The sequence below is a fragment of the Acartia tonsa genome, chromosome 8, assembly GCF_053477335.1.
Source record: "Acartia tonsa isolate MP-2025a chromosome 8, ASM5347733v1, whole genome shotgun sequence".
Lineage (NCBI taxonomy): Eukaryota > Metazoa > Arthropoda > Copepoda > Calanoida > Acartiidae > Acartia > Acartia tonsa.
Genome location: NC_137267.1, coordinates 33,412,883 through 33,435,336, shown reverse-complemented (window position 1 = coordinate 33,435,336; position 22,454 = coordinate 33,412,883). Strand labels below are relative to the sequence as shown.

Here is a 22,454-nt window from a genome sequence, read left to right as displayed (position 1 = left end):
ATCTTGTGGCGGAGCTGCTAATGTAAAACATCAAGGTTGTATATAGCTTTCTGCTTAAACGATTGAGTTCTTCTTTTTTGGGGAAGCTTCACATATGTATTTTATTTAGTTAATGATTTTGTTAGTTTTAGGCTTTTTGAGTTGTTTTATACAACTTACTAGGAAAATATAAATATTCTTTTTAATATTCTATCAGCATCATGTTAAAATTATATTAATATATTTTAAATTTTTGTGCTGAAAACTGATGTTTGTCTTTTTATAAATATATTTTTAAACCTATTTATTTAAAGCTGTACACATACTTACAGAAATGGTTTTAGGCTATTTTTCTTGTCCCCTTATTCCTCCCTCCCCTTCGATTACATACATCCGAGAAATATTATTCCTGTATCTGTAATTACTAATAATTAGAGGTTACGGAAATGCTTAGATCAGTAGGCAGGTAGGGGAGTGTAAAATACAATGACACAAAGTTTAAAACACGCTATCTTATCTGTTAGCTCAAAAAATTTCGAAACTATTATTGATCCGCAGAATGGGTAATTAGTTTACTATAATCATTTATCGTCAACTGTCTTATCCATCACGTAAAATTATATTTTCAGGGAGGTTAAGTACTAAGTAGTGATCCAGGGCAGGTTTAAGGCTATTAGGATATACAAAATACCCGAGAAAAAATCCGCCCCCTTCCTAAAATTTACTTTTTAAAACAAAACTACATTTTTAAAGAAGATTGTACGCACATCCTTAACCTCCCCACCCCCCTTTTCAATTTGAAGCCCCCTAGAGGCTTGGGACAAAGCCACTAGTGTCTGAAACAGTAATAGTTTGGGTAAGTTAAAGTTATGGTATGACTACAATAATACATTAACAAGGTCTGTAACTATCATAACTTTCATAGATGAAATAGAAAGCAAATTACTTTACACGCAAACAATTAGGTAATGATATTAAATTTTTAACTTGCACTAGAAAGTTTTAAAGATTAGGTTTTTAATGTAATTTTTAATGTTTTCAAAAATACATTGAGAAAAATCATCGAACTGAAAAACATTGAGAAAAAAAATCCTCTAATGGAAACATAATGCTTATCTTTCTAGTGCTCAGTGTATAAAATGACATGTTAGTCACACAAATTAACCCCTACTCTAGGAGTTTTAAGAGAAATTGCAATGACTGAAGAACTGATATTAAGCCCTTATTACTAAAAACAAAATTAATGAAGAAAAAGGTTTGACACAGATAGATTGTACAACTCAACTAGAAAGTAATAAAAAGTACCCAAAGTTTTTACGTTAACGAAAGAAAACATGTATATATAAAACTTTTGGTATAAGTATTGTTTACAGTCCAATGTCCTCTTCCTCATTTTGACATTCAATATTTAGTGAAAAAAGTCGTTTCATACATACAGATAGAGTAGAGGAAACTATTCATTATAGAATATACCTTGTGTGTTAGTAATGAAGTTACATACAGACAGAGTGAGGGAAACTATACATTATAGAATATACCTTATGTGTGTTAGTAATGAAGTAGCTACTTGACAATAATTAATAGGAAAATTAATTAATATGTATTCATTCTTGCAACATAGATTTTAATACACAAATTAATAAAATATAATTGCATAAATAAAATTTGTTATTAGGCTCTGTATTTGAATTTGTAGGGAGAGAATAGAAAATTAAATATCCAAAAAACATTAGGGACCTTTGTAAAGTTTTACAGAAAATGGAATACTCAATTAGTTCATGGTTAGCGATATCTTATCGGATAGACAATAAAAACCTTACCACTTTATATAATAGGACATGACAAGGAGGGAGAGGACAATGGCAATTAGATTGCTTTCTTCCCATCAATATTAACAAGACACCAAATTATACTGAATTATAGGGAATAATAATTCATCATCCATTGTCCTACTCCTATTCCTGTGTCCCTGCATACTAGATAGAAAAGTATTTACGTATTATGGGATGGTTTAATTTAGTTATAGAAGACTAATCTAGGGGTGGGCGTTCATTTGCGCATATGTATCACAATGAGAAATCTTCAGAAACCAAAAATAATTACAACAGCTCAAACTACCACCTACCATTTGTTTTTTTGTATCAAAGCTACTCTATAATTTGAAATGTCTGAAACGTATGGGTTAAAACGTAATTTTCTCCGCTCCTAAAAAAAAGATAAAAGACTTGTTGACAACATTTTGACAACATTTCCATCATTAAGGAGCATTATCAACCACGAAACATCCATTGCGGTTGGACTGTTTTTTTTTATATCAGCTTTTTGGCTATTTTTATAATTTCCACATTTTCCCCCATATCTCTGGTGTTTATCCCTTTAGAAAGACAACGCGGAAGTAAATGCCCACTAACCTAACATATTTTGTCTTTTCTCTCCCATAAAGATTAATGGATAGGTAAATTGAAGATAATTTGTATTCTACCCACACCTTTTTATTTCTTTAGATTTTTTCATGTCTGTACATGGAAAGTATTGCAGTGTATCTTTGATAACAGCTGAGAAAAACATACATTTGATGTTTTACGATTGTTACCGTTAGACCGGCGGACAATGTGATTTACAAAAAAAGATGCTTATTGTTCAGGAAAATCTTTTATAGAAATCAGCCGTATTATTTTAATATCAGAAGAGAAAATCTCGTATCTTACAGAACGTAGTTGTCAGATATACGGACTTTTGGAATTAACTTCACTACAAAAAAAGGGTAATTGATAACATATTATTGACATCTATGACGTCAAATGGTTGGGGATGTTACTGTGGTGCACCCCCTCCCCGAATAAAATTGGTCAACATATTAGTATTTTTAAGAAGATGTAATTGAAACACAACAGTTTTACAGGATATTATTAGTCGGTGAGGAAAATTTATTTTCATTGACCTTTCCTTATGTCGCTTCATACATTTATTTATACAAGTAAACAAATACGTATTCATGACTTAACAAAGATGACAAAATCCATAAAAGCGAAACATTTAAACGGTAAGACAAACAAACATTAACACTTGTAGAATGTCAAAACTTAATAAGTAGAATATCAATGCAAAAGTCTAAAAAAAATTGTAAGTAAATTTGTTGCAAAACTTCTTAAATACAGGATACTTTTTAAGGACATACTTACATTTTTAGAACATGATTATAGAGATGAACATTGTACCTTGTTTATATAACATAAATGGTTTTAATCCATTTTCAAGAAACCCTGATCAGATAAGGCTAGGGGCATTATCGCTAGCAAATTAATATTAGATTATAATTTGAAATAATTATTCAAAATTTTGTGTACGTAACAAAAGTCATAAGATCTAAAATCTTCGAAAAATATTGGAGAAACCGGGGAATAATAAACCATTCTCTGTCTACAATTCAAGAACCTTCAAATTTTCGCAGATTTTCTACAGAGAAATTCTCTCTGTCGGGGTGGGAGGGTGAAGGGGAGGTGGACTAGTCCCGGAGAGTCGTGAGTGCTCGTGTAGCCACCCCCTCGGGCGCATATTGTCATAGTGCCTGGGGGGAGACATTACTACTTCATGTTGTTGATCAAGGTAACATTTATTCATTTCATTTTTACACAGTCTAAACTTTTTTTTTCGCAATCCAGTTTTAATTTAATTGTAAAAATATTTAATCTTAAAAGTTATTTTAAAGAAGACATTACAACAGGGTTTTTATTTGAGTAAAAATAGAATGATTTTTGCAATTTATTTTGAGGTAATTTTATTTCTTTCTTTATCATTAAGCGGTTAATATTTCTTCAATTGTAATTTTAAAAACTAACTGTAAGAATAAAGATATTTTTATTGGAGAATGCTGTTAAAATAATATAAAAATTATTTTGCATTAAATTTGTTCTAATAGAATAGGGATAAGAGTTGAAATAACCAGCTTACAAAACTTTTTTTAATTAGAATAGTAAAGTTTTCAAGTAAAACTATTAATCTGTAATAACATTATCGGAATTTAGGCTAGCTATATAGCATCAATTATTAAATTTTTTTGGGCCTTTTTTTAGTAAATTCGAAAATATATTAAGTAATACGGATTTTTTGTTTGAAGCTTAAGATTTCAATAATTTGTGTTTAGATATTAATATTAAGATGGTTTAGGCTTTTTTATGCCTTTCCATGTACCTTCGATTACAGAGCTCCTAGTGGCTAAGCTGCTAGTGTTATATTAAAGTACAATAATATAAAATCCAGTTAATTTTTGTAGTTTAAAAAAAGATATAAATCAGATTTTATTTCAACTTACGATTTGGTACATTTGGCACAATCTTTAAAATCTATAAGTAAAACAAGTATAGAAATTTTACTTTCAAATTTTTAAAGACAAGTTGTTTACAGTCTTCCAACCCTAACACAAATTAAAATTCGCATTAAAAGAAGTTGGTAATCGTTCTGTTTTTAGAAAAAGTACCGAACATTTGTAATATCATTTAAATTTTAAAATTATCTAAATTTTCATAATTTTATTTAACAAAGAAGAAAAAATTGGCCAATTTATCACAAAGTTACAAGTACGTTTTTTATCTATAGTTTGAGTAATGAGAAAATTCTTAATGAAATTTTCTTGATTGTGTAGAAATTACATTTGTTACAAGGATTACAACTTTCAGAAAAGCGAAGCTTGAAAAATTATTACAACGATAAAAAGGACTCCAACAATAATAGCGTAGTACTTTTGTAGAATAGAAATATTTTACTTAATTTTAAAATGGATATTCCCAAGTTAATAAGGCACAATATTCATATTTGGCATATGCATGAAATATCAGGGAGGGAGGGGACATTTGACTGTTTATTACACTAGTCCTCAAAGTCTTATAATAACTTTTTCTTTTTCGTTGTCTTACCAACCTTGGGGACTTTGTTGAACTTTGTTTGGTTGATTGAGCGTCCAAACCACAAATAATAACTACAAAAGGGGTAATTTTGTTATTATCGTTGGGGATGTGCATCAATTTATTGGCCATCTTATCCCTTTAGATTCCTGATAAAATATCAGTTAATGTTCGTCTGTCAAACTTACTGATTTGCTTAGCTTTGCTTTTATTGATGTTTTCATCCTTGTTTCTTTTATTATTATTTAGGGTTTCTCTGGAGGAGGGGAAGAATGAAGTTTCAAACTTTTTAACAATTTTTTGACGTCATCATTATTCTTGTTCAAATCATATTTATTCATCATATCTATAGTTATATAAGGTAATATTTTTCAGAGAGAGAGAGAGAGGGGACAATGGGCTAGTTATTTCACTAGTCCCTAAAGTTTTATGATAACTATTTGGGGACTTTAGAGAATTTTGATTGGTTGATTCATTAAGTTGAGTGTTCAAATGTTTCAACCACTAATTTTAATCTACAGAAGGGGTAATTTTGTGTATCATCAGCCATTGTCTTATCCCTTTAAATCCCTGATTATTTGATAATCCTGTAAACTAGAGTAGTAGGATGTTTGTCCTGTTTTAAGGAGGGTAGGTCAACCCTACCACGAATTAGGACCATGGAAAAAGCTACTAGTTTTCAAAAAAACGATAGTCAATTTAAAGAATTACTACTGTTGTTTTGTTTAAAAACCTTTAAAAAAATTGCCAAGTAAGATTTCTTATAGAAACACCAAAGAACAAATTGTTCTTTCAAAATGATATGCTATTTTAAATTTAATCAAAGTCGCAACGAAATTTTATTACATTATTGAAGGCAGTTTGACTAAAATAAAGCGTTTGATAAGAAGAAAATATTTCTATTGCGTAATCGTAGGTTTGGTGCCCTTTCTGAAAGAAATCAGGGATAAACAAGGATATTTGCTTTCCAAAAAAAGGTGTAAGAATAAGCTAGTTTTAAAGTTAAAAATAATTATTTTTATTTAGGATTTTGTAACTTGTATTAGAGTATAAGTATTTATATCACCAGCTTACTAGCAGACAACTAGACAAAAATTCAAGATGGCGGAAAAATATGCCGGCAAGATGCATGTACTTAAGGTAAGCGCGGGAAATTTTTCTATTTGTTAAAACATTTATTATCAGGTATTCGATATCATAAAATTTTGTTGTAACTTTAGTAACAAAGAAAAACCAGTGCCACCACACAAATATATATTTGAACCCCTGACATATTTCTATTTTTGACTAAGAAAACATATTTTTAGCTTTATTATTTTAACTTGAGCTAAAATAAGCATCAAAATACATTTTATCTAAACAGTTAGTTTGTACTGCAAATGCCATTTTAGGAAACCGCTTAAAAAAGTAAACATACTATAGTTTTATAGATTTGTCCTAGTCTCACGTTTGTTAGATTCAAGCCCTTTTTTACTCTCTTTGTCCGTCTGTCTGTATGTTTGTTTGTATTTAAGGCTAAATATGAAACCTAATTGTTAAAATCGTTAAGATGATTTTTTGTGAATATTTTTATTATCCGGTTATGCTATGGGAGCCTACTCCTATAACTAACTAATAATGCTATGGAAGATATTTAGTTTAGATATTATAAAGTGTTTATCTATAGATGATATGTATTTTTAGTAGCGAAGCTACTCTATAACTTGCAATGTCCGTCTGTTTGTATGTCCGTATGTCTTAGTTTTGGGGAAACGTGATTTTCTCGGCTCCTATAAAAGATAAAAGGCTGAAATTTTTAGGCTATTTTTGTATTTTTCACATTTTTGTCCATATCTTTGGTGTTTATGGTCCGATTTCCAAAATTTTTTTTCAGTTATAGTATCAAAATTAAGTTTCCTGTCTTTTCAATAAAACAATTATGACGGTCAGACTGCCTTTAAGCAGGTTTTAGGCTATTTTTGTATTTTTCACATTTTTCTCCATACCTTTGGTGTTTATGGTCCGATTTCCAAAGTTTTTCAGTTATAGATATCAAAATTTAATTTCCTGTCGTTTCAAGAAAACAACAATGGCGGTCAGACTGCCTTTTTTGCAGGTTTTTGGCTATTTTCATATTTTTCACATTTTTCCTCACATCTTTGGTGTTTATGGTCCGATTTTTAAAATTTTTGTAGTTAAAAATATCAAAATTAAATTTCCCGATGTTTTGAGCATCCATTTACTTTGACTGACAGTCTGTTAGTCATAGTACTGAAATATAAATATCAAGAAATTAAAAACAAATGTTAAAAAGGTTTCGTGATTTTTTTCCTAATATACATGCTTTTGACAACTAATCTTTAAATTCTTATACATATTTGTTTCTGCTTCGCTACTTATGGATGTTGTCATCCTTGTTCTCTTGTACCTTATCTACGTTGCTATAAACATTATTAATATTTAATTTGTGTACATTGATAAAAGTGCATATTATCTATAATTCATTTGCCATACAGATTCTTAAACGAGACAATTTCACTTCAGCAGGAAATGTACCACAAACAAACTTTTAGAGGAATGCATTTTGGGAATTATGCCCACAACATTTGATAGAAACACTATGAAAATAAGGGAAGTGGGTAGCTTTGGATCCACTTGTTGTTTTGGGGGTTATCACTAAATATTTATCGTGAAAATTTAATTCCTTTAAGAATGTTTTTGATTGGTTGGTTTATTTAGTTGAGTTTTTACACGTTTCAATCTAGAGAAGGGATAATTTAGAGTGTCATAATGGGGGATGTACATCAATTTATCGGCCATTGTCTTATCCCTTTAGATCCCTGATATAACTTTTCTTGTTTTAGGAGGAGGCGAAAGAAAAATGGTTGGACCTGAAAGAACAAGGGTTAACAAATACATTGGAAAATAATGTTACCGTAAGTTTTAATTTTTTTTTTTTTAAATCTTTATTTTTATTAAAGTTGTATCGGTGTTGTTAGCTGGGAGGGATAGGACATTGGGCTTTTTATTCCACTAGTCCTTAAAGGTTTATAATAACGTTTTCTTATTTGTTGGCTTAACTACTTTGGTTGGATTAGTAAGTTGAGGTTCCAAAAGTTTCAAACACTAATATTTTATCTAAAGAAGGGGTATTTTTGTGTATCATTGGGAAATACGTCAATTTATTGGCAATTGTCTTATCTCTGTAGATTCTTGCATTTAGTAACAATTATCAGTACAAAACAAATGAAAGAAAAATTTATAATATTCATTCTATAAAATCCAACAAACGATTAATTTTTAACATTATTTCTTAGGGGGTAAGGGGGTGTTTTTGACTCCCATTGTCTCATCCCTGTTTATTCATACTTTTTATACATAATTTTAGCAACAACTATGAAGCTCTTTGTAGTGCCTATACAAAATTCGTCATACAATACAAATGGAAAATGATAGGCTATTAATCAAATTAAATTACCAATTGTAGGCCATCATACATTATAATTGACCAATAATAGGCCAATATGACGTCATTTCTATAGGCACTATAAAAAGCTTCAACAACTATTCAACTTCGATATATAGTTATTGTAATAATAGAAAACTTAACTGTTCAAATTTATAATTTTTAGATGGTTAAGAATAAATTTATCCGGTCAGTAAACGCGGGAGAGGACTATGAACACCATTACAGAAGAAAATCTAGGTAAGAAAACATCAAGACAATGAATATATTATTACTTGGATCTTACACAAGATTTTCATGTTCTCCAATCTTTAGTGTCTATGGTCAGATTTTCAAAATGATTGTAGTTTAGGATATTAAAATTAAATTTCCCGTCGTTGTAACAAAACATCCAAGGCGGTTGGATAATTAAATTGCCTTATATCAGGTTTTTGGCTATTTTTTACATATTTACCAATATTTTTGGTCCGATTCAAAAACTTTTTTTGGGATTACAGTATCAAAATAATTTTTTCCATTGTTCTAGTAAGTAATTTACTTTGACTGTCGGCTTGTCAGTCATCATACAAAATAAGATAAGGATGCTGTGAGAATTGGTGCAAAAAATATGACGTAACAAAAAAAATTAGCCAATGAGAGGCCGTTATTGACCAATGGCGGCCACTACCATTGCCGCCATTGGTCAATAACAGCCTCTCATTGGCTAATTTTTTTTGTTACGTCATATTTTTTGCACCAATTCTCACAGCATCTAAGATAAGGCTTCATGTTTATTTTTTCCAATAAATCTATTTTTGATTTTAACAAATACTCTTTAGATCTACTTGTACGTATTCCAATCCACAATTTTTTGTGCTTTGCTACTTATGGACGTTGTCATCCTTGTTTTTTTTTTTATTTAATTAAGGTATATACTAGGAAATACAAAATGTCTTTAAGTACTCTTTTCTATCTTATTGTATCCTTTTTTTAAATAAAACATTTTACTATTATTAAAGGTGCTAAACATAGCTGTCAAATTAAAATAAAAAGTATATTTCAAATTGAGATTAAAATTACGTTAAACTCGTAAAAGGCTTTTAGCAAAAAAGGTGGTTTCTGAAAAATCTAATAGTTTTTGGTAACAATATTGAAGAAGCTTATAGTGCCTAAAAATGACGACATACAATACAAATGACCAATAATAGGCCAGTATACATTGTAATTGACCAATGTAAATTGTATATGGCCTATTATTGGTATGGCGTCATTTTTTATTGGACACTATACACTGTCTCAAAAAAGGTGGCTTATGTAAACATTTTTTGATAACAATATTTAAAGCACAATTACTACCAACCTTATTAATCTCCATTAACTATAGCGTTTTCTCCTATTGTTTGTTGAATCAAGCATTTATTTTTGAGGTTCGTACATCTTTTATTTATATATTTTATGAATGATAGCTTCCCTATCATGGATGTTACCATCCTTTTTTCTTTGTTTTGTTTTTATGTGAGTTTGTTAATGTAATGGTCAGAGACATTAGGAGACACTGTACTAAATTACATCAAATAAATACACACAAAAAAGTGGGAGGGTTGAATTATACATACCTCGTAAATCAACATACTTAGAGGCACTAGAATCATCTAAACTTTATATATATATATATAACTTAATGGAAGTTGGTATAACGAGACACAATTGATAAAGTATGATTTTTTAAAGGATTATGGATATTTAACTTTTTTTTCTAGTAATTTATATATAAATAAATTTCAATAAAGAATAGAGGGGGCAAATTACTGTCTACGGGGTAGGGACCATTTGCCGACTTTCTGTTGAATATCAGCAAATAGCGCCGAAAATATTAAAACAAAAGAGAAGAAAGCAATTTGCTAACAGACGAAAAGGTCCCCACGACATGAACCAGGTAGTTGTCTTGTTTATACATCTATACGTCTTCACTTATACATTTATTATTAATAATGACAAACCTTCCATAAAATGAAATATTTTGCAGAAAATAAATCATTTAATACACTTGAGTAAATAAAATCCAATAATTCTCAAAAACAGCAATTTTTATGAACATTACGAAAACAAGAATGGCAACTTCAATAAAAGGGAGGTCAATAGATACTCCTTCAAAATATTGTGCCTAAACATCCTATGAATCAATATTAAAACAGTCAAGACAATTGGATAAATACAAAATCAAAAAATCACCAAGAAAAGAAAAATCATCTAATTCCAAAATTGTTATATTTACAAATTAATGAAATCCTCAAATATGAGGCAAAAAGTTTTTTTTATTGACAAGTCGGACATACAGACGGACAATCGATATCATAGCTATAGGTAAGATATTTTATTATGAAAGTTTTTGTTTGTATAAGCTATCCACGTCCCAAGAAATCTTCACCCCCTACTATAATTCTCTGTCTCTTTACTGAATTAGCAATAACCCTTTCTAAACTAGAAAACTAACTTGAAAAAAAAACTTTGAAAATGTTTTTCAAATGCTCTTATTAAGTCCAAAAGACATAAATAAAATATTATATCTTGCGAATCGAAGAAACACATGAAAGGAAGGTAGGAGATGCTCTTTATAGTGCCTTAAAAAATAGGATAAATTAAAAACAATTTGGCCGAAGTTTTGCTCTAATACAATTTCATTATTTGGATAGGATCTTAAAGAAATTGACAAACTCCCTGAAAATCTTTTTGGTTATATTTTTATCTTTGTAAAATGTAGGTATGAAAGGGTTAAGAATAGTATCAATATCTAGACCTGTAGATTTAGAAATATCAGGAAAAAATACATATAAAAGTCTACTTTTTTTATAAGTTATTGTTTTTATATCCACTTTTTATATTACCGATTAGCCATAAAACTAATTGTAATATCTTATTTTTGCTGAGATCTAAAGGGATAAAAACAATTGACTAAAAATGAATGTGCATCCTTGTAAATATTGGATATAACGGTTTCTGTAGATTAAAAAGTTTGGATACTGCTTGTTTGAACCAACCTATCAAGCTTATAAAAAAGTACCCTAAGTTTAAGTTTTACCCTCCCAGGATTTTTTGTATGATTTGTTTATTCCTAAAATCCTGAGAAAAAAAGATCCTCTGTTGGCTTTCAGTTTAATTGACAAGTAGTAGCACAAAGGATCGGGGATAGACAAATTAAAGAAAAATCAATATATCATCACATCTGTCTAAGGTCATAGTAATTTTCAATATTTCAAAAAAAGGGAGAAAGGGGTTTTATTGCTTGATGGAGTACCAATTATGAACAAACAGTTTTGTGTTGATATAACAACAACACACAAGGAAAACATACTATTTCAGTTTGAAAGGATATTTTTTTTCATATGACCTTTACCTGCCTCATTGCGAAGAACACTTTGATAGAAAATGTATTCTAGTATTGGAGAAATATACAGAAGGTTATGTAATGAATACCAGGGAGGGAGACAACATTCGGCTCATTAATATACTAGTCTACAAAGTTTTATAAGAACGTTTTTTATTCGTTGGCTTCACAATTTTGGGAAGCTCTTTATAGTGCCTATAAAAAATGACGTCATACTATTACAAATGACAAAAAATAGGCCAATACACAAATTAAATTAACAATGGCACGCCAGTGTACATTTTAGTTGACCAATGATAGGCCAGTATTAAGTCATTTTTTATAGGCACTATAAAAAGCTACCAATTTGGTGTACTTTTATTGAATATAACTTGGTTGGTTCATTAAGTTTAGTGTACAAATTTAATAGTAAGAAATATCCGTTACTATTACGCACGTTTAGGCAAATCCAAAATGACAGGCGGCAGATTCTAGTCATAGAGTAGCTATTCAACTAAAAATATAATAATTCTAAAACAAGTAGAACAAAAAGTATATTGGCTATGAATATTTTAAAATAAATGAATATCTGAAATATGTAAAAAGTTTAATATTTTAACTCAGGAGTTAAAAGAATTAAGTAAAAAGGTTTCTAACAAAAACCATTTTCAAAAAACTAAATGTCATTGTCAACGCCCCCCACCCCCACAGACGTTTAAGCTTTCTTTTGAGTGACCTTAAAGTTTCTTTCAAATATAAAAAAAAATCTTCTAATAGCTTTAATCCTTTATTTTCCTGACATAGAGTATGTAAAATTGAAACAATATTTATTATGCTCGCCTCATTGATTTTTACATCATTTTTTTACATATTATAAATGGTTTAAATTTAAGGTACATTGTTCTTAATAGTTCTGGTTTAATAATTGGTGCGGATATCCGCAGCTTTTATGTGGATAGAATTATAATATTATCATATTTTAGATTAGAGTTGGTACGGATATCCGCAGCTGTTATGGGGATAGAATTATATTCTATATTAGAGTTGGTACGGATATCCGCTGCTGTTATGTGGATAGAATTATATTCTATATTAGAGTTGGTACGGATATCCGCAGCTGTTATGGGGAGAGAATTATATTCTATATTAGAGTTGGTACGGATATCCGCTGCTGTTATGTGGATAGAATTATATTCTATATTAGAGTTGGTACGGATATCCGCAGCTGTTATGTGGATAGAATTATATTCTATATTAGAGTTGGTACGGATATCCGCTGCTGTTATGTGGATAGAATTATGATATTATTATGTTTTAGATTAGAGTTGGTACGGATATCCGCAGCTGTTATGTGGATAGAATTATATTCTATATTAGAGTTGGTACGGATATCCGCAGCTGTTATGTGGATAGAATTATATTCTATATTAGAGTTGGTACGGATATCCGCAGCTGTTATGTGGATAGAATTATATTCTATATTAGAGTTGGTACGGATATCCGCAGCTGTTATGTGGATAGAATTATAATATTATTATATTCTATATTAGAGTTGGTACGGATATCCGCAGCTGTTATGTGGATAGAATTATAATATTATTATATTTTAGATTAGAGTTGGTACGGATATCCGCTGCTGTTATGTGGATAGAATTTTAATATCATTATTATATTTTAGATTAGAGTTGGTACGGATATCCGAAGCTGTTATGGGAATAGAATTATAATATTATTATTATATTTTAGATTAGAGTTGGTACGAATATCCGCAGCTGTTATAGGGATAGAATTATAATATTATTATATTTTAGATTAGAGTTGGTACGGATATCCGCAGCTGTTATGTGGATAGAATTATAATATTATTATATTCTATATTAGAGTTGGTACGGATATCCGCAGCTGTTATGGGGATAGAATTATATTCTATATTAGAGTTGGTACGGATATCCGCTGCTGTTATGTGGATAGAATTATATTCTATATTAGAGTTGGTACGGATATCCGCAGCTGTTATGGGGAGAGAATTATATTCTATATTAGAGTTGGTACGGATATCCGCTGCTGTTATGTGGATAGAATTATATTCTATATTAGAGTTGGTACGGATATCCGCAGCTGTTATGTGGATAGAATTATATTCTATATTAGAGTTGGTACGGATATCCGCTGCTGTTATGTGGATAGAATTATGATATTATTATGTTTTAGAAGAGAGTTGGTACGGATATCCGCAGCTGTTATGTGGATAGAATTATATTCTATATTAGAGTTGGTACGGATATCCGCAGCTGTTATGTGGATAGAATTATATTCTATATTAGAGTTGGTACGGATATCCGCAGCTGTTATGTGGATAGAATTATATTCTATATTAGAGTTGGTACGGATATCCGCAGCTGTTATGTGGATAGAATTATAATATTATTATATTCTATATTAGAGTTGGTACGGATATCCGCAGCTGTTATGTGGATAGAATTATAATATTATTATATTTTAGATTAGAGTTGGTACGGATATCCGCTACTGTTATGTGGATAGAATTATAATATTATTATATTTTAGATTAGAGTTGGTACGGATATCCGCTGCTGTTATGTGGATAGAATTTTAATATCATTATTATATTTTAGATTAGAGTTGGTACGGATATCCGAAGCTGTTATGGGAATAGAATTATAATATTATTATTATATTTTAGATTAGAGTTGGTACGAATATCCGCAGCTGTTATAGGGATAGAATTATAATATTATTATATTTTAGATTAGAGTTGGTACGGATATCCGCAGCTGTTATGTGGATAGAATTATAATATTATTATATTCTATATTAGAGTTGGTACGGATATCCGCAGCTGTTATGTGGATAGAATTATAATATTATTATATTTTAGATTAGAGTTGGTACAGATATCCGCTACTGTTATGTGGATAGAATTATAATATTATTATATTTTAGATTAGAGTTGGTACGGATATCCGCAGCTGTTATGTGGATAGAATTATATTCTATATTAGAGTTGGTACGGATATCCGCTGCTGTTATGTGGATAGAATTATGATATTATTATGTTTTAGATTAGAGTTGGTACGGATATCCGCAGCTGTTATGTGGATAGAATTATATTCTATATTAGAGTTGGTACGGATATCCGCAGCTGTTATGTGGATAGAATTATATTCTATATTAGAGTTGGTACGGATATCCGCAGCTGTTATGTGGATAGAATTATATTCTATATTAGAGTTGGTACGGATATCCGCAGCTGTTATGTGGATAGAATTATAATATTATTATTTTCTATATTAGAGTTGGTACGGATATCCGCAGCTGTTATGTGGATAGAATTATAATATTATTATATTTTAGATTAGAGTTGGTACGGATATCCGCTACTGTTATGTGGATAGAATTATAATATTATTATATTTTAGATTAGAGTTGGTACGGATATCCGCTGCTGTTATGTGGATAGAATTTTAATATCATTATTATATTTTAGATTAGAGTTGGTACGGATATCCGAAGCTGTTATGGGAATAGAATTATAATATTATTATTATATTTTAGATTAGAGTTGGTACGAATATCCGCAGCTGTTATAGGGATAGAATTATAATATTATTATATTTTAGATTAGAGTTGGTACGGATATCCGCAGCTGTTATGTGGATAGAATTATAATATTATTATATTTTAGATTAGAGTTGGTACGGATATCCGCAGCTGTTTTGTGGATAGAATTATAATATTATTATATTTTAGATTAGAGTTGGTACGGATATCCGCAGCTGTTATGGGGATAGAATTATAATATTATTATATTTTAGATTAGAGTTGGTACGGATATCCGCAGCTGTCATGGGGATAGAATTCTCATACGCCGCAGAGACTGCATTTGTTTCCCCCACTCTCCTCAAAATAGGTAAGTCTATATAGTTACTCCGCGCCTAGCCTACAAGGGATGGTGGGGAAGTTTAGGGCATTTATTAAGCTTCCCTGAATAACTAATTTAGAATATTTTCCAAGATCTTTTGCTTCTGACAAACAAAAACTACACTTTTTAAATCACCATAGACATCGCCATTTTAATAATAAAATCAAGACTATTATTTTTAAAAAAAACATTTTAAAAAGGACATAATTCAAATGTGCATAAGTACCATTTAAAATCTTTTTAAGAATTGCCTTTTTATCATAGGAATTATTGTAAATGTTTGAATTCAATGAGAAGATTGCAAATTCAAAAAACGTTTTTGGATATTTTCATCCTTGTTTTATTTTGGTAGGTGTGTCTCAGAGGCATATGACATTAATCTGGTGTCTCTCTCCCCTCATTGGATTCTTTCTCACTCCCATACTTGGTAGTATGTCAGACAGGTACACCCCTAATATTTATAACTAGAGGCCTCTAGGGACACTTGAGGAGGGTGGAGTTGAATTCGATAACCCAATTTTCTATTTCAGATTTAAAAGGAAAAGTAAAATTTGGGCGGTGATATTTTAAAATTTTAGTATTAAAAAAAATCACTTTTTTTTTGTTTTTTTTTGGGGGGGGGGATTTTTTCTAGGGGCGATTTCTCTAGGGGGGTTGATGGTACCCTTCACCAAGATAGTTCCTAGGACCTACGAGAAGCTACACTGTTCAGCGGTTAGCAAGATCCTTCGGTACAGACAGACAAACATCCTGTTACTTTATTAGAAGGATTTCTACATCTACATTCAAATTATACTCCTGTTTTTATAAAATAGGTTATTGCGCATTTTGTCATTCTTGATTCTGTGATTCATCTTTTTCTAAAAAAACATGTTAATTACATTTTCTATCTTTCTTTTCTTCTCCCGTCATTTGCCTTTTAGCTGCGTAGCATCTATATAATAGATTATATCCCCTTACTTTTCACAAATTAAGTATTCAGTTTATTTTTTTTTGTTTGTCAGTCAGTCTGTAACTCTAGCATAGTTTCTAAAATGTTGTTCCCGTCCCTTTCTTAATTTAAGGTATTATTCTTGTTTTTTAGTAGCAAAACTAATTAATTGACCTGTGTCTGTCTGTCTATCTTTATCACATTTATTGTTATGTTTAAAGAGTTCTGTGGTTAGTCAAAATTTTGTCTGTTCAATTTCAAATTCTATTGTGTTTTATAAGGTGACATGAGCCCTCCCCCCCCCCCCCCCACCGCACTCCATCTCCTTTACTATCAAAAAACAGTAAGAGAGGGGACAATGAACAGTTTATTACACTAGTCCCCAAAGTTTTAGAGTAACGTTTTCTTATTCGTTGGCTCAACAACTTTGTGGACTTTAGTGCATTTTGATTGGTTTGTTTATCAAGTTGAGTTTTCATACGTTTCAACCACTAATTTTGATCTACAGAAGGGGTAATTTTGTGTATTATCATTGGGGATGTAAATCAATTTATCGGTCATTGTCTTATCCATCCCTTTAGATCCCTGATCAAAAATACACACAAGCACACAATAACTCACATAGCTGTGATAAAAGATGACATGATCGTCCTTGTTACTCTGGAGTTCAGCTGACGTCATTATTCAATTATACACATTGGCAAAACAAAAGAAAATATTTTGTTTGTTAATTTATTGATAGGCCATATAGATACTAGATACTGATAGCTACACCATTAATATCTATTAGTGTGTCTCTTATAATGAAAGATAATATATTATCAAAGATAATTGAGGATTAGGTTTCATTATTATTTCTTTATTAAGATTGAGAAGGAGATAACTTATGATTTTTCAGGGTATTATATAAGATTTTATAATAATTACCTTTTTGGGATGTAAAAATAATATTTTTGGGTAATTTTGAAGACTGTCAAAAAAATTGGCCTATAAATATCCTCAAATAGGCAGGTAATGGATAAGACAATTGACATTGTACATGATAAGACCAAAATTTCCTTTTCTGTAGATTAATATTATTGGTTGAAAAGTTTAGGCACTGCTCAGGGCTGAACCAATCATTCAAGAATAAATCAAAGAACCAAAAACTTATAATCAAGCGCATGATAAATCAATCGCATCGTATTATAGACATCTTTCTGTGGATATTAAAATGAATTATTAAAAGATTGAAACCAGTTACTTTAACATTCGTGGAAAGTTGTCTTTAATATGATGCTATACATAATTTTTCAGTATGGATGAAAACCGATTATTATCCAGCGGATATTAATCGGTTTCGAAACTATACTGGAAATTTGTATAAAACTCTACTGTCCCCTTCCCCTCCTATGTAAAAGAAAACTATTATAAATATGAACTCACACTAAATTTAATTTTAGGTGTAGATCGTTACTGGGGAGAAGAAGGCCTTTCATTATTTTACTTTCTATTGGCGTCGTCATTGGTAAGCATATTAATATTTGATTACCTATCTATCTCTTTATTTATCTATCAATCTATTCTACTTTCTATTGGCGTTGAAATAGGTCAGCATATTCTTAGGTCTATCTATCTTTAAAATAAATTTAATTAATTAATTATTTCATCTATTGCCTTATATTTATGTAAAGTATAAAGATATTAAAGATTGTCAGATATTTGAGTAGCTTTTAAAGAAATTCAATACAGATTTTTAGTAATTCACATCTTCCCGTTTAATATTCCTTAATGTTTATTAACCAAAAATGGACAAAGTTGATTATAAGGTAAAAGCTCATTGATAAGTAATCTTTATAATTTTTAAAAGAAATGTATCTTTTAAAGCATACGGTTAGATAACACTTTGATTTTTCTATTTAAACTTTATTTCTCGTGTAATGGTACGACATACTGACGAATATACTGAGTAAAGTAGATGGTAATTGATCATGGGAATCACTGCAAAAAAATCAGTTATTTACTTTGAATATCAGTAAAGATATATGAACTTTCAATTAGATTATAAAGTTACCCCGCTTCCAAAAATTGGATTCAATATGAATAGTTATTTATCGCATCGTATTATAAACAGCTTTCCACTGATATGAAAATGTACAATTATAAGATTAAGACCAGTTTTTTTTAGCCTTAAGATGCCTAAGACATGGGCCAAAAACTGTGTTAATTCTATGATTGTACATTTTTATATTCGTAGAAAACTGGATATAATATTATGATGCTATACATAATTTTTCAATATGGATGAGAACCGGTTCCTATCCACCGGATTCGAATGCATACAAGAAAAAATATTATTTTTTTTAGAATATATAACATATATCCTTCCCTTTCCGGATAAAACTAGAAATACTTAAAATGATTTAGTTTTAACCTAAATCCATTATAAAGACGTGACTAATCTAATAGCATAATTTCTCAACATAAGTTTCCATAAGTAAGGTTTCAATATTACATTTACCAACTATGGCTTCATTTATTCCACAATGGTGTTATTAAAAACCTGCAAATTTTATAGACTTATTTATTAGCTAAAAATCGCTATTCTCATAATGCTTTTGATCTTCATATACATGAAACATATTTTTAAAAACTATTTGCTTTACCCTTAGGTTCACAAAATGGTTAGAGGTACCCCTCCACATTTAATCTTAATTTTAAAAAAAGGGGAAAAATGGGGTGGGGGAAACTTCTCTGAAAATTAGAGAATGATAGGTCAAACTGTTTGCAAGATCTTATTGGACATACATACCCCCATACAGACATCCTGCCACCTTGATATATATGATAATAAAGAGTGTTGACAAAGGCTTTTTAAAGTCTAACTGCCATAAAATGCACCGAAATATTTGAACACCAATTTCTTCAGTGCTTAAATAATTTTTATTGGCGTAGCTATTATAACCAAAGTCTGTTCAAAACTGAGATTTTCTTATTTGTTTTTAAGATTTTAGGTTATTTTAATTTCTTTTTAAATTCCTAAACATTGATTATGTTTTAAGTTAGTTCATAACATTTGCTTAACTGATTTTTAGCGTTTTGAAACTATTTCTCGTTTCCTTTTATATTTTTTGTATATCGACTATAAAAATTAACAGGAATGATAAACCCTAAATTTGATGTCAGACTAGATGCTTTTGTTTTTATTTTCACTGAAGATCTATTTATGTAGGACGTATTTACTTGTTCTTTTTATTCTTTTATATAAAATTTCTGATTAACTTTCTCAATAATCTTAACATAAATTTGAATAATTATTATAGTAATATTGTTTTCTTTGAGCTTAAAATTATGTGTAATTACATGAATTTTTAAGTACATGAAGCTAAGCTAGTGCTTTCCCTCAAAGTACCCAGCGAGCATAGAACCCTACCAACCCCCCATCTTCAACAAAAGATAGAAAAAGAGAAAAACTACCTATTCTAATATTGATAAATTTTAAAATAAAAAGCAGGGGATGAGTGGTTTCTGTGCTAAACAAGTTTCTATACACAGTGTAGATTGTCTATATTTAGGGAATGTAAGTCATTACTTTACAACGAGACGGACAGTCCACAGCATGAGATAAAAGAATAGTCGACTTCGTTCATTTTAAGTCATATATCTATCATAAAAAAAAAACAATTTATTAATTCTTTAATGGTTCACAATATTTTTAGCAAATACATTTTTTTATAAATAGTGTAAAAGTAAGATTTGCATTTATTTGTTAATTTCTAAGGTTTGATTTTGGTACCGAATGGTAAATATTTTGGAGAGCTACTGGGAGATCAATATTATCATCATACGGTGAAAGATGATGGGTAATTTTTTTTTGTTTGTTTACAGAGTAGCTAATATTTAATAAATTTTTATTTCAATAGAAAACACAAGAAAGTTCCTAATGACTAAATTTTTAAATGAACCTTCTTTGATCGTTTATTGGATTTAAGCCTTTTTATAAGGGATTTATTATGTAGCAGCTTATAATGCCAAAAAAAATTTATTAGTTCACCAATTGTGAAATGTATACTGGCCTATCATTGGTCATTTGTATTGTATTGGTCATTTTTTATAGGCACTATGAGCTGCTTCATTTGTCATTTTTCAAAAATCCTGTCAGCCCCGAATATTTCCACCAGTAAAAGTAGGGTTGAGCCGGATACTTTTTTGGCCGGATACCGGATACCGGATATCCGGCTGATTTCAAACGCCGGATATCCGGTCAACGCCGGATATCCGGCAAATATCCGGTTATCCGGCCAAATTACCGGATATCCGGCCGGATAACCGGCCAAATTACAAGATATTAAAGTAGTAAAAAAAATTCTTCAGAAATCTTATAAAAATTTACATAAAGTTAAACTTATTCAGAAAAAATGTTCTTCTAGCTTCAATAATAAGAAAATTATAGCCATTTAAGATTTTTAAAAGCAGAGATTTTTGGTGTAAAGTATAAAAAAATATAGAGCCGGATATCCGGCCGGATAGTTTCAATATCCGGTATCCGGCCGGATATTGAAAATGGCCAGATATCCGGCCGGATATCCGGCCACACCGGATATCCGGCCCAACCCTAAGTAAAAGTTTTATTACCATGCACAGTAAAACTTCCAGACAAAGGTGCAATTAAAGGAGAGGTTATCTGTTAAGTATTACTAAACTTGACAATAGAGCAACAGTACAAAGGAACTAAGTAATAAGGTCAAAATAAAAGAGTACCTCCAATACATAGTACCTATAAAAATGACATCGTGCTGGCTTAGCATTGGTAATTTAGTCTGTGTATTAGCCTATCATTGGTCATTTGTATTGTATGACGTCACCCCCCCCCCATTTATTTAAATAAACGTTATTTTAAGGGGGGTAGGAAGATCATTGTATCTGGAAGATGAATATGACGACTATTATTCCGATTATCAGGTAATATTTTCAACATTATAATATTTTTCTTTCTGAAGTATTATGGGATTTTGTCTGTATGTATGTATTTCCATTAAGAGCTTATGAACAGCTTTAATAATTTTTTTATAATTTAAAGGAAAGATTGTATCTTTTATCTATGGTGAATGATTCTAGTGGTAATGCTTATTATGTAAACGTAAATATTCGAGAAAAAAGTTAGCACAACTGCCTTATATTCAATGCAATATAAATGCATAAATTATTAGTTTGTAGATAAAAGCAATTATTTATATAAAATCATGTGTACATATTATATAATCAGGAAAGAAGTACAGAATCAAAAGCGTTTATTAGGTCTAAAACTGGTTTATATTTAGAATAATTCTACAACAAGACATGAAGATATTACCGAGAGCCAATTTGAGTAAGTTGAATTTTTTTTTAAAAAACAAGGATGGATAATGGTTGTTCAATAATTCACTTTGTCTATCCGTCAGTCAGTCAGTCCGTAACGCTATGGGGGAAACGTGATTTTCTCGGCTCCTATTCAAGATAGACAGCTTAAATTTTTAGTGAATATTTCTCATGACACATGCCCATCTAATCTATACATTGTTTTGTCCATCTGTTTGTTATTTGGGGTGCTAAATTTTCAAGTTTTTGTGATGTTCTCAACTCCTTTTCAAGATACAGGGCTAAAATTTTCAGTTAATAATTAATTTTATATTCTACATATTTACCCCCAAGATTAAGATTGATTAAGATTTTTCTATTAATTGGGGTGCTAGATCGATTCCTAGATTTTTAGGTTTACATTGTTTTCTTAATTCATATTCAGGATTGACGGCTGAAATAATCAGGGATTGAATATGATCATGTTCTACATATTTTCATCAAGTTTCATTAAGATTTGTCTATTAATTGCGGTTCTAGATCGATTCCTAGATTCTCAAGTTTTCATGATTATAAGGTTGCGTGATTTAAAGGTT

At 30.2% G+C, this 22,454-nt stretch overlaps 1 protein-coding gene across 2 annotated transcripts in view; it reads left to right on the top strand.

Annotated features, from left to right (window-relative positions):
• The first annotated feature begins 3,502 nt into the window (after window positions 1–3,502).
• The window catches only part of lovit (loss of visual transmission), a 34,183-nt gene continuing 15,231 nt past the window's right edge, over window positions 3,503–22,454 (top strand). The window contains exons 1-11 of one of the 2 annotated variants that reach the window (XM_080170159.1): window positions 3,503–3,585; window positions 5,130–5,241; window positions 5,907–6,020; window positions 7,724–7,795; window positions 8,492–8,565; window positions 15,505–15,599; window positions 15,964–16,054; window positions 17,985–18,049; window positions 20,303–20,384; window positions 21,423–21,483; window positions 21,843–21,889. In XM_080170159.1, the coding sequence (XP_080026285.1) occupies window positions 5,982–6,020; window positions 7,724–7,795; window positions 8,492–8,565; window positions 15,505–15,599; window positions 15,964–16,054; window positions 17,985–18,049; window positions 20,303–20,384; window positions 21,423–21,483; window positions 21,843–21,889 (626 nt within the window). In that variant the 5' untranslated portion in view covers window positions 3,503–3,585; window positions 5,130–5,241; window positions 5,907–5,981. The other variant, XM_080170160.1, reaches the window with a different exon arrangement.